Source organism: Coturnix japonica, chromosome 20 (genome assembly GCF_054131305.1).
Source record: "Coturnix japonica strain WE chromosome 20, WE-NBRP24, whole genome shotgun sequence".
In the NCBI taxonomy this organism is placed as follows: Eukaryota; Metazoa; Chordata; class Aves; order Galliformes; family Phasianidae; genus Coturnix; species Coturnix japonica.
In genome coordinates, this window is record NC_140682.1 from 9,032,815 (window position 1) to 9,050,722 (window position 17,908).

A 17,908-nucleotide genomic window follows, 5' to 3' on the forward strand; every position below is an offset into this window, starting at 1 on the left:
TTCAGCTGGGACTGAATTATCTTCTTCAGTGTCTGATACAATACAACGTTTTCATTCTAGAGAAACAATGGAGATAGCGCAGTGATGCTTACAGCTGCTGCCAGGCAGCGTTGTACAGAGCCACAGTCAATCTCAGCTGAGAGCCCAAGGAAGTGAGAAGAAACAGAACTAGGACAGCTGACTTAAACTGGCCAAAGGATATTCCATACTATATGACATATTGTGGAAGGAGTTTTGAAGGGGGTAGAACTTCATGTAAATCTCTTCCACTACTAGGAGGCTAACTGGACACTGATTGGTAGGTGGTGAGCAATTTCTTTGGCATTCATCATAACTCTGAGGGAAGAAAAGACACATTGCTGACACATTGCAGCCCCACATCCCCCTCTGCCCCCCCACAGCCCCACACCCCCCTGTCCTCCCCGCACTCCCCATCAGCCCATCCCACCTCAGTGCTGCCTCTGTCTCTTCTCTCCTCTCCCCGTCCCAGCGCCGGCCTCCCCCGGCCTCCCATTGGGCAGCGGCAGCTCCGCCGGCTCCGATTGGCTGAGTCGCAGTGCGCGGGAGTGGCCGTTGTGGGGGGGGGCAGAGGGGGATGTGGGGCTGCAATGTGTCAGCGTCTGGAGCACAGGTGAAGGGAGCTGAGCTGTGTGAGCAGTTGTGTTTGAGTCTGGCTGCAGCTCTCTTAGACCCCACTGAAGGGCTGAGTGCCACTGGGAAAGGATCTCTGTGTGGAGATTGCTTCTACTAGAGGTAGTTCTATCAGACTGTTCTATAGAGCTGTGCAGAGGCTGTAAAGGGAGCTGAGGGGGACTGTAGGGGGGATATGGGGCTGTGGTGGGCCATAGGAGGACTAGGGGCTCTAGGAAGCTCTGAGGGTGTGTAGGGGTTGTGGGGAGCTATTGGAGGATATGGGCAGGTATGGGGCTTTAAGGGGTGGTGTATGGAGAGATAGAGGGTTGTGGGGGCCTTAGGGTGATATGGGGCTACTGGGGGCTGTGGGGAGGAATATGAAGTTGTAGCAGATTGTGGGGGTGTAGGTGTGGTATATATATGTACATCTATGGGAATATACATATGAAAAAGATAGGTCCATGTGTGTTCTGGGCTGCACTGAAAAAGGGGTGGCCAGCAGGAGAGGGAGGTGATTGTCCCCTCCTGCTCAGCTCTTGTGAGGCCCTATTTGCAGCACTGTGTCCAGGCCTGGGAAGGATGTGGAGCTGTTGGGGTGGGTCCAAAGGAGGGCCACTGTGATGATCAGACGGAAATTTGGGTGAAGCTGCCTGATTTTATGAAGCTATTCCTGTTATTTTCTTGGTGCTGTGTTTCCCAAATGAGTGGTTTCTGGCTGTGCTGCAGCACCAGTCTGCATGTGAACATCAACTCTATTCACCATCTGGGAAGATCACGACTTCCCCTCTCCCACCAGCACCACTGAATTACAGTTACTCTAAGGAATCCTTAAAGAAGGGTTTATAGCTGTCATGTTATCTGAAGTGCTTGGGGCATTCTGATGCTATTAAGCTCTATGTATTAACAAGTTCAAAAAGAAAAGGTAGGCATCTGATTGTTGTGCCAGTTTCTAAGTTATTTGGAAAGCTGTACCACCCAACCACTCCTTCTATTTGATGGAGGTGACAAAGCTCAGTTTAATTTCTGACTGCTGTTTAAATTCTGGAGCTCAAGCTGGTTCCTGGAGCAGAAAAAGCTCGGAAGCTGTCCCTCCTACAAGCAGGCACCTCTGAGCAAAATATGACATCTCGATTTCTGATGGTAAGGTCAGGAGATCTGATTCCAGCGTCTAGCTTTCGGCTTCATGCTATGTTAGTGGGACCTTTGGCATCCAGCACTGACTAACAGCAACTGACAGGCTGGTAACAGTGCACCCCAAAACTGTTATGTGTCTATTTATGTTATGAGGGAAAATTGCATTGCATTGAGATTTCCTATTTTTACACTTTGCAGATCTAACTCGATGCTGGAAGAATCCTGTACGCCATGTTCACACCATTTTCAATGAGCTGGATGAGTCTGTTGTTGGCATTTTAATGCAATTGACCAGGCAGGCAATATGTATGGAGTATTTGGCTCTCTCTACAGTCATGAATGTTTGAGTATCTTCAACATGTGGCTCATTGCTTCCATTTCAGGCTGCCCAGAGAAGCTGTGGATGCCTGTCCTTGGTGTTGAAGGCGAGGTTGGATGGGTGATGGGCAGCCTGAGCTGGTTAGTGGGCAGCCAGCCCATGGCAGGGTGTTTAGAACTGGATGATCTTGAAGGTTTCTTCCAACCCAAGCCCTCCCGTGATCCTATGATTCTGTGATTTCATTCAGGTTTATTGAGATGAGATGAGTTCTCCTAAATGCGCTGTTCTCCATATGATTACAATTGGAGTCTTAAATTATAATTGGGTGACTTAAAGCAGACACCATACCTTCTGATGGCCAAAATGAAATGAAATCAATCCTTTACTGTGTCAGTAGTCTGTAACTAGAGCCCATCAGGTAATTCCCAGCCTCCTGCCTGTATCAGTGGCTGCACACAGTGAAAAAGTCTGATGGGAATTTAATCTCTAAAATGTTCCAAAGCAACCAGAGGGTGAATATATTCACTATGCAAATACCTGCAGGAATAAGCTTGTCATGTATGTCCTCAGGTACCACAGTAGTTAATGGTGGGACTCAGTAGGTCATGCTGAAAGTTGAGTCTGCTGATCTTGAAGGTCTTTTCCAGCCTAAATGACCTTATGCTAATATTTCTGTATTTCTTTCTGTTCAGCTCCCAGAAAACCTCCCACCCAGCCCCCAGCTGACCCCGTGGTGAAAAATAAAACAGAAACCTCAGTGACGTTGGCATGGTCCCCTCCGAAGATGCAACCCCCATTCCAATCGATGGCTACATTGTGGAACGCAAGAAACTAACTGGCTTCACCTGGGTGAGGTGCCACGAGTCTCATGTCCCCGTCCCAGAGTTCACGGTGAGCAATCTGTCTGAAGAGGCTGATGATCAGTTCCGAGTGTCTGCAGTCAATGCGCATGGACAGAGCCCGTCTCTGGAATTCCCAGGGAGCGTGCACCTTGGTAAGCACAAAAACCCCAATGGAAATGGGTCAGTTTGAGCTGAGCAGCTGTGTTGGTTCCCTAAAGTTGTTTTCTTTGACTTGAAGGATAGTAGTGCATTAACACACCAAAGGCTTTCCCTTATTCCTAGTTCTCCTATCTCCTGTCAACCTCCAGCTACCACTAAAGTGATACAAGTTATGTTTCTGTGACAGAGACATGAATATTATTATCTTTTGATATCTCACATGTGCAAGAGGCAGAACTTTCTGTAACAGATTTGAAGCATAGAAGTGCTTCTTCCAGCACTCATGCAAAGGGAGAAGTAGAAATGTGCCTATGATTTAATCTTCCATCTTTAAATGAGATCCCAGACTTGCATCTAAAGAGCATTAAGACATCCATGTTGTTCTTCCTCAGAACCAGTCCTGGCTGTGAAATCCCCACTAACAACTGGTGAAGCTGTACCTGGAAGGAATGCCATGTTTACTATTGACCTTACAACAACGTGTTGCGGCACTTGGTACATCAATGGTAAAGTCTTACAGGAAAGCGAGACCTGCATCATCAAGAGAACCCAAACTACTCACAGCCTAATGATAAAGAACGTCACCAAGAACGATGATGGAGCAGAAGTGAAATTTGTTGCCAAAAATGTTGATGTCAGCACCAAGATGAAAGTGAGAGGTATTTGCTTTGATCCTTCTCCTTTCCTCTTCCAGTCAAGGCATAGTTGCTGTGATCTGCTGATTAGAACTGGGGCTGCAGGCATTCACTGACTGTACCAAATACCTGAAATTGCATCCCATGGACTGATGTGAGTCCTGGTAATGACCTAAACATGATAGCACAGAGTGTAGGGTAAGCCAATCTACCCAGCTGCTTGGTATCTGAACCAGATTGCTTCATGCCAGCTGATGAATGTCTGCAGTTCACAGCTATTGGCCAGTGCATTCAGTCACCAGGTTTTCCACTGCATCACCATAGAGCAGTACTTTCAGCTCCAGGTTCAGACAGCCTTTCTGATTGCACTGGAATAGTTTAGAAGTAGGGGAGCAATCATTCCAATAATATCAATCAGCGTTGCATGACCAAATATAACAAATAAACATTCGTGATGGGAGGAGCTGTTTGTCACTGGGTGGAAACCTCTGCAGAAGCATGTTTAGAGCATTCTTAATCAGTAGAAGGAGATGTTTGGTTGATTTTTACTTAGTAAATCTGGCAAGAAGACCAAATTAAATATCTTGAATTGCTCAGCACTGACATGTAGAAGAGACCTGTGATGAGTCACAGGGATGTTTACTTAGCTGTCATTCCATGGTGGGCTTTTTCTTACACAGATGTAGGGAGAAACTGAACTTTCCCACGCAGGTCTCTGTTTTGCTGCAGGGTTTAGGTCTGATCTCTGAGATCCACACGCTGGGCCTTGATTGCAATAAATGAGAGCCCTTTGTTTGCTCCAGTGGAAGACTTTCCATTTCTGCAGTACCCTCTGCAGAAGACACAAATGCAAATGCACCTTCTTCCCAGCAACAATTGCCTTGTTCTTTTTTACACTGAGTATGCATGAGGCTCTTCATAATATTCTTCTGGCTTGTCACCCTTGTTGATCCATGGAGAAACAACAAAGCCCTAGAGTAGTGTATGCACTTCGGCATTGGAGAGCTCACTTAATTGCTTCTTCTCAATGAACAAACTCCAGAGAGGCATGGAGACAGCTCCAAACAGAATTGAATAACGGGACTAAACTTATGGAGAGCAGAACTTCCTGCCAAGGCTTGTCAGCTAGTCTTAATTTTGCTTTTCTTCTCCCTCTTTGTCACGTTAGCATAATATTTCATACTGGCAGGTCTGCCCTCAGAATTAACTGGCACAGGCTACCCAGGGAGGTGGTGGGATCCCTGGAGGTGTTCAGGAACTGTGGAGATGTGGCCCTGATGGATGTTATCAGGGGGCATGGTGGGGTGGGTTGGGGTTGGAATCAAAGGAGGACCCCCATGTATTTCAGCAGGAAGCACTACTGGTAATAAGACTTTTGGAGCAAATCCTGGTAGGGCCACGCTCAGCTGGTCCAGTCCAGAGGCTGTTCCTCCTTCCTGCAGTATCTGCAGTGAAAACCAGCAGCTGCTTTTGTGTGGCTGGGCTCACATCCAGCAGTGGTGAGGTGACTACAATTATTCCACTGTGTGTTAATAGAGGCCAGTTTCATCATCTAACTTTTGCGCTCCAATTAACTTCCATAAAGGAATTCTGTTTTTCTTTTCAGTCCTAAGTGTTGTCTCCATCTTTTAGGCTCGATTTGTTTTCCAGGGGGTTACAATGCAGTAATAGAACACCCTCCATTTATTTCCTTCTAGTTTGCTTGTTCCAATTCTTTCCTCAGTTTTCCGAGTTTAGACATTTTCTTTAAGCCCTGGGCTTCTTCCTTTGGCTCTGTCCCCTGTACAGTGTATGTCTTTCAACTTGTGGAGATAAGGTAATCTGGTACGTGGTTTATAAAAGCTGCCAATTTGCCAGCTTCTGAATTAGAATCTAGCAATTAGAACTAGGATTAAACGTGTATGTTTGGCCTTATGATAAATGAATGCCTCATGGTCAGCAATGTCCCTGCAGTTCTTTACCATCGTACATATTTTGTGTGCCCATATTTTGTTTCAGCACTGGCAAACTTCATAAACAAAGAGACAACTGGAGTCACGACTTGAGCCCTGACATCTGGGCTTCATTCTTCTAGTTCATGAATTGCCTCAGCACTTACATCATCTTTAAACCTATGACTGAAACGGTCCTAAGTTCTTAGCATGGGAATCCAGTCTCCTCTTTTGACAAATTAAACTCCACATTTGGAGAGTTGAGTGTCTCCTGCTGTACCCGAAGGACGTTGTGATCTCTGAGGTGTCTCCCTGAGGTGCTGTAAGCACAGCCATTAGCTCATAGTGCAAGTAAAGCACTGTCAGGTCAAGCCTGGAGGAGTAATGCTTGTCACTGACATGTTCCTGTTCAGGGTGGAGCTGGAGGATAAAATAACACAAGAAATTGTCATTGAAAGTCAATATCTGTGAAATTCAACTGGCTGCATTCACAGAACCTGGCGTTAAGATCTGGTTTCTGGTTTCTATCTTGAACCTCTTTTCCATAACCCAGTCCTCATTTATGAACTGAAGCTCTACTGAAAGCCTTTTGCTGTGTATGCTCATGCTGCAGTACAGCGCTTCTGACCTCTAACAGCACATTCACATTCCTCTGATCACAGGCTCCTTAAGGTTGATTAATACCCTCTAGTCCAACTGCTCACCCATCACCACCATGATGCTCACCATCAGCAGGCTAAAAACTCAGCAGAGATGATAGATCAAGCACAACACTGGATTTGGGATGGCTAGAGATTCCTAAGATATTGAAGGATTGCTTGCAGGTGGTGTTGGCTCAGGTATTCACCCTGCATCCCACCTCCCGTTCTGTTTGGTTGAGAATCATGCATTCTGCAATTTCACTTTGTAATTCAAAGCCCCTTTCTTTATCTGTTGAAAAACTGATCTAAAACAAGCCAAGAAGACTCCGTTGGAACTGGTGGATGCAGAACAAAGGCATCCCCAAAGGACAAGTTGCACTGTTTGATGAACATTATTGGATGAGAGTTAAGCTAAGATTTAAAAAGTTCTGGGGCTGTCTCTGAGCATCAAATCCAGAGGAAGCCTGCATGATTCCCTGAGAATGGATACCTCCTACTTTGGTGTAGGGTGAAGGGAACACTAGCAGTAACTCCTATCACAAAATGTCACGTGGCTCAGACAAAAATGCCATCAAGAGGGGGCTTAATTAGGAGCAACAAATGGTCACAAGATGGTCTTAGGGCAGGGAAGTAATCTATCTATGTGATACTGATTGATGCTATTAGTTCTTAACAGCTTGACTCTAGAGGGGCTGTTCTTCTTTGGTCACCTAGTTTTACAAGAATAGATGGCTCCTGTCTATTACAATTTTTAATGCATTATTTGTTCACTGATGCCATAAATGTGCCTGGCATAGCAATTGGCCTTGGTATATCCAGTGACTGAAAGCAACAGTTGTTGCTGTAAGAAATGCAATACTAAGCTTGGTCTGCCTGTAGCTGACAGCCATCAGCTTGCTCCTCAGGCAGGTTCTGTCTGGATGGAATGAAGGGCATGAAATACTGATGTGCTCATCAAACGCTGCTTGTTAGCTTAGAGACAAGGTGTTGAATAGGTTTGTTCATGCATTGCAAACACGTTACTTAGCTGCCTTCATTTTAGCTACAGAAGAACATGTGCAGAATACAGAATTGATTAAAAGAAATAAGAACTGTCTGCATAGAACTTACTCTTTCCTTACACAGGAGAATCAAGCACATGTTTGTATGTGAGTATCTCCAGAGGTGAAACTCGATCACCCAAATGTAATGAGCAGAGACATTACAATCAGTTCTAACTGTATCTTCATGCTGTGCTGAATAAGCCTGAGTCAGGATGTAAACCACTTTCTCTTTTTTTCTTCAGATGAAGCCATTAATTCTGTCAGCAAGTCCAAAACGACTCCAGAAATATCAGTCAGTCCTTCTGAAGACCTGGAGCTGGTGTGTGAGGTGTCAGCTGCAAGCGGAGCTGTTGTATGGAAGAAAGATCAAACAGAGGTGAAGCAGGACCAGAAGACAACCATCATCTCCCAGGGGACGCACCGCAACCTCATGGTCAAAAATGTGACCCTGAAAGACCAAGGGAGCTACAGCTGTGAAACAAAAGATGACAAAGCAACATTCCAAGTGAAAGTCAGAGGTGAGAAAATGCTTGGAATCCCAGAGATAAAGGAACACTTCATTTGGTGTGTCTTGCATTTGGAGGATCAACTGACAGCCTCTCTGGTGCAAAACATTTTGGCTCTAGGACTTTCTCTGTCATCTAGTCTCATAGCAACACTTTTCTACATGTGCTTTTCCATCCAGGAATGAATTACTGCAACAAACAATAGGCAAGGAGGGTAACTTGTGCAGCTCTTGTAGTCAGCTGGTGTCTGCAGGGTTACAGTGCAAGAGCACACCAGGCATGCAAGGAGTGAGAAAAGGGGAGGTGGTTGAAGAGATCTGGTTACAAAATTTGAATGACACAATGAGGTGGAAAATGCCAATAATCAGACTCATAAATGGCCTGGGTTGCAAAGGCCCACGGTGCTCATCCAGTTCCAGCCCCCTTCTTCCTATGTGCAGGGTTGCCAAGCAGCAGCCCAGGCTGCCCAGAACCACATCCAGCCTGGCCTTGAATGCCTGCAGGGATGGAGCATCCACAGTCTCCTTGGGCAACCTGTTCTAGAGGGCCGTTCCCTTCTGATTTACTGGAAATGTAGAGAGACATCAGAAGAAAAAAAGATAAGATAGGAGGTTCAGCAGTGCATGCAGGTGTTCTAAATCTCATGTCCAAATCTGCTATCAGACTGCAAAATGTTTAGCTTTGTGATATGATGTGATATGATATGATATGATATGATGTGATATGATATGATATGACATGAAATGATATGTCTATCATTTCCCAAGGCAAAATAGAGGGGAAAGTATTTTCCTGTCTTAGTGAGGCATCACGATGCTCCCTGTGAAGTGCAAGTATAATGAAAACGGGCAACTGGAGTAAGATCTGCAGCAGACTACAGCAAAACTGTGTGACTCTTGTGATGTCCCTGCAGAGAAAGAAGACGTGTTTACAGAGAAGGACAAGATACAAAAGGAGATGAAGGCTGCACCAACAGAAAATGCCACGCTGAGCTGCGAGGTGGCCCAGGAAAAGATGGAGGTGAAGTGGTACAAGGAGGGGAAACTGATCACCTGGAGCAAGAAGTTCAAGGTGGAGTCACAGGGCAAACAGCGTTGGCTGGTGCTGAGCCAGGTGGAGAAGAAAGATGCAGGGTAGTACAGCTGCAAGGCTGCTGGCCAGAAACTCACCTTTAAGATTCATGTCACAGGTGAGACAGGTGTTGTCTGAAATACAGCAGAGAACAGTAAAGTAAAATCTAGTTTCTATTATACAGTGATCCAGTTGCAGTAGTCTGTGCTGAGGTTTTTTCCCTAGACTTGATTGCCTGGGTTTGTAGAAAGTATTTGGTTTTAGTATGGCACAAAGACCTGTTTCAGTCTGTCTGTAGAATAATAATTACTGATATATGTACAATGGAAGCATATTCAAGATATTATTCAAATCTCTCCTGTGCCTGAGATCCCAAACTGTAATTCTTGTTCACCGAAACATTTGACTAAGATAAGTATGTGCAGTGAGGCTGGAGTGCATGTTGTACGTGCAGGCTTTCATGGTAGGAGAAGCAGGAACTTCTCCTAGTAGTACACTGCCTTTTTCCTATGCCTTTATGTTGGAGGCTGCATCTGGATAGGTGAGTCTGCTACTCACAGTAAGAGACCTGGTAGAGCTGACTATTCCCAGAGCTCAAAGTAAAATAGATATCTGCAAATCACACACAAAGAACAAAGGACTGCATTGGTGAGCATATTTCCTTTGTGTCTTTGACAGTCACAGTTGTGGCAATGGTAGAGGCCATGAGGAGTCTGTTCAGGAAGCCAGGAGTACTGTTCTGGGTCATGAAAAGGCAGCCAGTGGTTTGACTATCACACGTTTATGTGTTTTGATGTTTCACAGTGGGTCTGAAGTAAAAGGAACTCAGGTTTTGGTTGCCTGCAGGACAGATGTTCTTTTGGGTTCAATATGTTTGCATAGTGACTTGCAACCATGGGACTGGTGTTCAAGGACCCTCTTGGTTCCTTCAGTTCCTAGGTTCTTTCTTGCCTAGATTTGACACTTAGTTTCAACAGAAGAGCTGATATTCTCTAGTGAAGGCTATTAGTTTGGGCACAAGTGGTAACCTAAACCTGTTCCAACCTGTACATACAAATTTGCAAGTTGGTCTCATTTCGGTCCCTCAGTCAATACTTTTTCTTTTCTTCCCTCAGAGCCAAAACCTGTGTTTATAAACCAGGAGAAGGTGCAGAAAGAGCTGAGTGCTGCCCTGGCAGCAAGTGCCTCCCTCAGCTGTGAAGTAGCACAGGATCCAATCTAAGTAAAATGATCCAAGGATGGAAGACTGCTTGCCTCCTCCAGAAAGTTCAGAATGGAATCTGTGGGCAAAACACGGCGTCTGGTTGTGGAGCAGCTGGAGAAGAAAGATGCTGGAGAATACATCTGCGAGGCTGCTGGCCAGAAGATGACCTTCAAGTTGGAAACAACTGGTGAGCATTTGCTTTGGGAACACTAAGCAGCTTTGGTGGGATGTGGATGTGGGGGAATGGCTGGTTTCATTGACATGAGAGAACAGGCAGTGATGCTGTGAAACCAGATGGATGATGCTCAGCCTGGCCATGTGCCTCAGAGCTGTTTGCTCAAGGAAGCCAAGTGTAGTTGTGGGTTTGCTCTCAAGAGCACAGTTTGGTAGGGATGAGTTGGCGGTTGGACTAGATGACCTTAGTGGTCTTTTCCAGCCTTAGTGACTCTGTGGTTCTCTGCTTCAGGAAAGACCTACTCGCTGACTTACACACGTGTCCAAGTCAAGGATGCCGCAGAAATAAAATCTGTAGCAGAAAAGGCAGAATCTCGTGCCCATCTTACAGTGAAAGGTAATTATGCTTCTGATGACGATTTTGCTTAAATTATCTTATGTTATAAACCAGCTAACATCCTTTGCTTTAATGTCAAGGAAGTTAAACACCACCATGACCTTTCACTAAAATAAAAGCTCCAACCTACCTGCCTTTCTGCCCACAAAATATCCAGCTTGTCTTTTGGGATTTACTTTGCTAAGTAAAACAGGCGATTTTCTTAGGAAGTTGATTTTCTACCTTTAGACTTCAGATTTGTGTTTGAACGTTGAGGGATAAAAACATAGCTTGAATTTTTCTTCATCTTCTCTGTATGTTTGAAATGAGCACAGGTTGTGTTTTTTTTTTAATATATACAATGTTAGGGTATATATATGATGTTAAGTGTGGTAAAGAAAAGGGAGACATTTGAGTTAGCACAGTACTCAAGAGTTCAGTCCCCAGCTTTGCCACTGTTACAATTATAAGGGCAAGAACATCCTGGAAAATGAATTTCTCCTAAGTAGAGTCATTACATTTGAGCTACAGAGACCTTTACTAGGAGAAAACTTGTTGTTCAGAGCTACGTTGCTGTATTTAACCAAAGTAATTATCAATGTCTGTGTTTCACTGATCCTCTATTCCATTTCGTAATGCGAGGAGTTTGATATCGAGATGGGAAGGTCATGATTTGATTTGGATGTTGGACTGGGAATCAGAAGATCTGGGCTCTCTTCAGGTTGTCAGTCTTATTGTCTGACTTCTTAACAACTTTCCTTTCTTTCTACTACTTTTTTAATGATGTTTTAAGGCATTTTGAGCTGATAGGTGTAGTGTTCATGTGCAGTAATGCTGACATGAGTAAGTAGGGTGATAATGTATGGGTTTTTTATATTCCTTCTAAATCTCTGCTTTCTCTTGTTCCATCCTTCTTAAAGAGCAATCCATTAATCTAGTAAAGGAGCTGTGTGATGAGGATGTGACTGAGCCTGAAGAAGCCAAATTTGAATGCGAGATATCCATTCCTTCTATGAAACCTCCCAAGTGGTATCTGCGTGAAGAAATCTTACAGGCTGGCAGAAACTTGATTATGCAGCAAGAAGGCACCATCCACCGGCTGACCATACCGAAAACCACCACTGATATGACAGGCAACAGGAAGTTGGAGGACAAGACAGCTTTGGAACGTCATTCTGTCATCCTGTCCTGTGACTTCAGGCCTTCTCCAAAGGTTGTGAAATGGTTCAAGGGCCACCCACCCATCGAGCCCTCTGAGAAGTACAAGATCAAGAGGGATAAGCATTCAGCAGAGCTCAAGATTCTGAAGCTGAAGCCCGATGATGCTGGTGTGTACAAGTGCAAGGCAGAAATTGCAGAGACTTAGGCCACGCTGACAGCTGAAGGTATGAGCATGGAGGGTGGCCTCTTCCATGTCCTATTTCACCTCAGATTTCTCTTCTTAAGGTTCTTATTTTTGTAACAGTTCACCTTGTTTCCCCACAGCTCGCAATGTAGAAGTGACGAAGCACCTGCATGATGTGGAAACTGAAGAAGAAAGCTCTGCTGTCTTCTCCTGCGAGCTGTCCCATGATGACGAGGACGTGGAATGGTTCCTGAATGGCAACCTCCTTTACACCAACAATTACAATGACATCAAGAACGTTGGCAGTTGCTGCACACTGACAATGAGTCAGGTTAAGCCTGAAGATGCTGGCACAGTGACAGTGAAGTCAGACAAGGTGTCAGAAAGCGCGCGCCTGAAGGTGATAGGTGGGTCTGGTCACAACCCTCCTGGATGCAAGAGATGCTAAGGAGCTCCAGTTCATTCTATTGTGAAGCAATCCTACTTCTAAAGCTCACCTCTCTGGGGTGACAAGTTATCAGGGGCTTTCTTCCAGTGGAAGGTTCCATTGCAGCAGATATCAACGAAGGAGGATGGTTTTGGTGTCCTGCCAAAGCATTCCATTGCTTTTTATCATCATTTTACTTAACACAAGAAGAGTTACAGGAGCAATTTTTTTACTGCTTCAGTGCCATGCAGTGTCAATGCTGTTGTCTCCAAGGATTTATGACTGCAGGGAGAGATCAGCTTATCCTCTTAATCCTGTGGCCTGCTGTATGAGCTCTGCTCCATGTGAGGGCAATGCCAGCTCTCCAGCTTTAGAAGAGCTGCATCCCAATAACTTCATATGATATCAGTCCCACCCACAGCAATGCAGGCTGTCCCTCCTGTTCCCTGTATTCTCCTACTGATTAGTTCAGAATTCCTTAAAGCGCATTCTGTCAAGAGACATGAAACCGCTTTAGGTTCTATATTGGTGTTGTCCGTACTGGTAAAGATTTATTGATCTCTCCTTAAAAAGCTGAAAGCAACTGGAAATGTCGCAACTTCTGTATCACGTTGTTCTGTTTTGCCTGTTTAATTGCAGAGAATCCTGCTGTCTTCATGAAGTCCTTGGATGATGTTTTTGGTGAGGAGCGGGGTGTGATTAAATTGGAATGTGAAGTCTCTAAAGAGAAGGTCAAACCAGTGAGGAAAAAGGACGGTGATGTGCTCACTTCTGGCAACAAGTATGAGCTGGTACAGTCTGGGAAGACCCTATGTCTCCTTCTCCATGACCTCGAGAAGCCAGATGCAGGTTTCTATACCTGTGATATTGGCACTGATGTTGCCAAGTCAAATGTCGGCGTTCAGGGTAAGTACTGTGGAAAGTGAAGGAGTGCTAAAAGCACATTCAGTGTGGTCACTATGTCTTACACCTATTCCCCCACGAGCCTTAATAGTTTCTACAATAGAACAGTATTTCTGCAATTTAGCGCAGTGATGTCTGGAAAATTCCCATTGCTTTTGAAGTAAATGTATCTCCTTTTGCCATGAAAATCACAAAAAACGTCAAGAATGTCCTGGAAATGTTTCCTTTCTAAACATCCCTAAAATGGAGAAATGGTTTGAACACCAGTAGGGGTAGGATGGTAACAAATTAGCTAATAGAAACATTTAATGTCTTGTCGTAGGCAAAACCCTTTTTCTCACGCAGCATCCTAGAGTTGTCCTCTCTGTTAGGTTTTTCCCTCTGTAGCTCATTGAATCTTCATTGTGCTCCATGGACTGAGCTGCTCTCCTTGTAGTTCTTCCAGAGCAAAGCCAAGAGATTCACGTCTCTTTTTTTTTATAGCTTTCTGGTAATTCTGAGAGGAGAATGTCTTAGAGAATACATCAGTGAGGAACGCAGCCATGATCTGCAAATCCTGAGTTCAAACACCAGTACTGCTACTCACATTGGTCACGAATGCCTTTTCTCCATCTAAACCTCATACTAACCTATCTCTTATCTTCCAGAGCTGATTATTGGCATTAGCAAACGGCTGAAAAACAATGAAATCCAGGAGGTAGAAGATTGCACTTTTGAATGCATTCTGTCCCATGAAAGCATTGATGAGTTCAAGTGGACACTGAATGGAAGCAGAGTGGAAAGTGGTGGGCGATTTAAAGCTTCTAACGTGGGTTGGTAAGAGACTCTCCTTATCAAAAGTGTGACTCCTACTGACTCTGGGGAAGTCGTTTTTATTGCCCGTGGTCTAACCTCCAAAGCCTCTCTGTCTGTGAAAGGTAATGAGATGGGAGAGATTCTGGGGTCTGATTCCTTCAACTGTCTTCTGATAAGATTGTCATGAGAGCTAACTCATAATATGGTTAAAGTGAATAGCAACCTTCTACTTGAACCTTGAAGCACTGAGAATTTCTCTTAAAAATAAGTAAAAGGAGGAACCATTTTACACAAATGTGAGAACTACCCAAAGCACTGGGGTAGTGTTGGCAATGGTCATCTCACTACAGCTTGTTCCATTAACAGTAAATCAGGAATGATCTGTTGAGGGAACTGTGGGAGCAAATATCCTCTAAGTATAAGCTGAAGGGATGGCCTTCACATCATCTAGCTGTACAACAAATTCCTATCTAGAACATGTGCATCTGAGAGCATCATCTGAGGCTCCCAGTGTGATCAGTGGAGAGAAGGAAGAGGCAGTTTTCAGACATGGTTCATCATCCTCAATGGGGTAGATTTAAGAGAGAATTAATGGTGCCTGGAATTCTATTGTCTGTACTTTACAGATTACTGCTGGCTGTAGGATGGCGTCTGTTGCAAGTGCCTCTCTAACTTATCTCCAGCATGTAGATGCGTGTATTTTGAGAGAGGCATCCTACCCTAAGTGTATGTTACTCAAAAAGCATGTTTTCTTTCAGAAAAACCTACTGAGGTAACAAAACAGCTGGAGGATAAGACAGCAGCAGCAGGGCAGGACATCAGCCTGAGCCGTGAGCTGTCGAAACCAGATGTGAACATCAGGTGGTACAAGGATGGCAAAGCAATCAGAAAAAGCCAGAAGTACGACTTGCAGCAGGAGGGAACTGGGGCCATTCTGATCATCCATGACTCTACCGCCAAGGACAGTGGGGAGTACACCTGTGAAACAGAGGACTCTGAAACAAAAGCCAGGGTCACTGTGCAATGTGAGTTGAAAAGCACACTGGGGAAGGCATGTAGAGAAGTCGAGGTAAATATCTGCAGCCTGTGGGTGATGTTTTTCTCTTCTGTTTCCTTGAGCGGGATCAATTCTTAGTTTTCAGAAAATATGGTGGATTAAAATATTTTAGTTAAAATAATATCTAAACTGAATGATAAATGGCATGAGAAAGCAAAGCTGAGAACTAAGCTCCAGAAGAGAAAACAAAGTCAAGTATGGCATATTTAGAGACAGGTGAAGAACCCTTGAGCGTACTGAGGAGTACTAGCATACTCTGGAATGTCTCTTGGGCTCCCTACAGCACACATACTTGCTCTGGGGCATGTCTGGATGTCTGTAGAGCTAATTGCAGGGCCCTGAGAAACCTCTGGGGCACATTAGGGGGCACTGGTTTCCATGTGAGTGTTTCCAGGTTCCCAGAAGTCAACAGGGAAGCCTTTGGAGACCCCTTGGGAAGACTCAGTGGGGCCCTAGAGTGATGTAGCAGCTTGTGTTGGTTGCATCTGCTTGGCAGGGAAGCGATTTCCCTGGTGGGAGCTGACTGACTGGGAGGTGATTCCCTTGGTTTAATTAATTTAATTACCTGGATTATAATTAAATAACACTGTTCAGCGTTCAATCAAGATTATATTTTTCCAAAGTACTGCAGTCATGCATCTGTAGCAGCTTTCCTAAAATATATCGAGTTTATTCAAAATTCCAGTGATGCTCCTAAAGCACTTGAAGTGCATTTGAGGTGGCGAGTGACAAAACAGCTCTGAGAGAATCACCATCAAATCAGAACATTGGAACGGTAACTAATAGCAGAGATTCTGATAAGAATATTTAAATTTTCAAATTACCTTTTTCTAAAGTTGTATTTCACCAAGTTTCATCAATATGCACACTGAAGAGCTGACTTGCTATGTTTCTTTTTATAAAAAATCATGTGTTACAATTGAGAAAAGAAGGTATAGCATGTAACATCCTCCAAGTAAAGTGCAAAAAACATTTCTTCACAGTTCCAATTAATGTCTTATGTTTTGTTCAGATTCACTAAATGATGTATTTCAGGGTACATCACATGGGAATATAAGAAGACTATTCAGAACAGGAGCTGCAGAGCAAGATGAACAGCATGTGAAGGTAAGGCCGGGAACCAAGGACACAGCTTTTGTGTCACTCAGCCACCTGTGGCAGAGGTCAGGATTTCAGCAGGGATTTCTGCAGACGTTCCTTGAACACCCCCAGGGTGGGTGACTCCACCACCTCCCTGGGCAGTCCATTCCAGTGCCTGGCCACCCTTTCTGAGAAGTAATATTTCCTAATGTCCAGCCTGAACCTCTCCTGCCGCAGCTTGAAAACATTCCCTCTAGTTCTATCAGTAATGACACGAGAGAAGAGGCCGACCCCCAGCTCACTGCAACCTCCCTTCAGGAAGTTATAGAGAGCAATGAGGTTTCCCCTGAGCCACCTCTTCTCCAGGCTGGGCATTCCCATCTCCTGCAGCCTCTCCTCATATGGCCCCATTGTGCTCCAGACCCCTCACCAGCTTTGTTGCCCTTCTTTGAACACGTTCCAATGCCTCAGTGTCTTTTTCTCAGTGAGGGGCCACAAACTGGACGCAGAATTCGAGTTGTGGCATCACCAGTGCTGAGTACAGGGGGACAGTCACCTCTCTGCTCCTGCTGGCGTCACTGTTTCTGATGCAAAATGTATGTAAGTGTCACATGTGTGACATCCTTTTTGATGGAGTTCTGTGACTGGAGTTCAATGGATTTGAGAGCTGACTTGAAGCCTGTGGGCATCACCCAGGAGTTGGGGTGAGAGGATGAGGCGTAGGAACAGGAACCTCTTTGGTCGTTATTAACTCCCAACTTTTTGGTCAGGAATCTCTGTGTGTTTCTTTATCATGTAAAGAACAGAGTCATTGTGCAGCTTGTGAATGAATTGATTCACGCCTGCTGATTGGTGCTGTTCTCTACAGGGAGCTGCAATGGAAATGGACACTTGTGGTCCACTGTCCAGCCCCCTCCCGTGTTGGATTTTCTGGGCTTTGAGACACGTCTTCCAGATGCACTTTGTGTTATTTCTGATGTGTTGACCTGTTGAGCTCCAGCCCCAAAGGAGGATTCAAGTACTACCATTGGGAATGTAGTATTTCTTGCTAAACAGAATTCGTGTGCACCCTTGTCTTTCATCTGCACAAAGGATCTTGTAATCATCTCTGTCTGTGTTTCTTTTAGAGCCAGAGATGGAGCAGAGAGGAACACAGACTTGGGTGAATCTTCATTCAGGAGCAGGGACACGTCATGCTCATCTGAGGTGTCTGGCTGACAGCAAGAGCAGAGAGGTAAGTTTCATAGGGTCGCGTGCCCATTTTATTTTATTTTATTTTTCATTCATGATGCATAGAGGCGTTCCCCAGACAAAGTGAGCATTTCTCAACTGGACTTTCTAGAAATGAGCTAGGCAGTGAAAATGGGTTTGAAGCATTCCTAAGAGCCCCGCAAGAGAATGCTGAGAGTTAATCTGGCACCCTCCTTTGGAAACGTCCGGTGTCTGTCAGCTCTTCAGCTGTGCCCTAACACCTCCCATTGCGCTGCCACACCAGGATAGAATTCCAAGCCCACACTGAGTCCTGGAATGTTGTGGTGCCGTGTTGGAATCAGACGTGACCACGTGGTCTTGGCTCCCCGCCTTGTGGGGGGTCATGGTGGACCAGGCTGTTGGCCGTTGGTGATGTCATAAG

The 17,908-nt window shown here is 44.9% G+C and overlaps 2 protein-coding genes across 2 annotated transcripts; both read left to right on the forward strand.

Moving 5' to 3' along the window:
• The first annotated feature begins 8,681 nt into the window (after positions 1-8,681).
• On the forward strand, positions 8,682-12,414 carry LOC146757607 (obscurin-like). The gene is made up of 4 exons (XM_085520696.1): positions 8,682-8,700; positions 10,555-10,689; positions 11,589-12,053; positions 12,154-12,414. Exons 1-3 carry the CDS (start codon positions 8,682-8,684, stop codon positions 12,032-12,034), a joined length of 600 nt encoding a protein of 199 aa, XP_085376822.1. The 3' UTR covers positions 12,035-12,053; positions 12,154-12,414.
• Positions 12,415-13,084: 670 nt separating this feature from the next.
• On the forward strand, positions 13,085-14,163 carry LOC146757608 (obscurin-like protein 1). Its single transcript, XM_085520697.1, has 2 exons — positions 13,085-13,346; positions 13,991-14,163. Exons 1-2 carry the CDS (start codon positions 13,097-13,099, stop codon positions 14,161-14,163), a joined length of 423 nt encoding a protein of 140 aa, XP_085376823.1. The 5' UTR covers positions 13,085-13,096.
• The last annotated feature ends 3,745 nt before the right edge of the window (positions 14,164-17,908 follow it).

Bases quoted from the DNA above. Each gene is read 5' to 3' on its own strand.
- LOC146757607 (XM_085520696.1), top strand. The intron at 10,690-11,588 runs GTAATTATGCTT...TCCTTCTTAAAG, and splicing joins TGCCCATCTTACAGTGAAAG to AGCAATCCATTAATCTAGTA.
- LOC146757608 (XM_085520697.1), top strand. From the start codon at position 13,097: ATGAAGTCCTTGGATGATGTTTTTGGTGAGGAGCGGGGTGTGATTAAA. The intron at 13,347-13,990 runs GTAAGTACTGTG...CTTATCTTCCAG, and splicing joins GTCAAATGTCGGCGTTCAGG to AGCTGATTATTGGCATTAGC.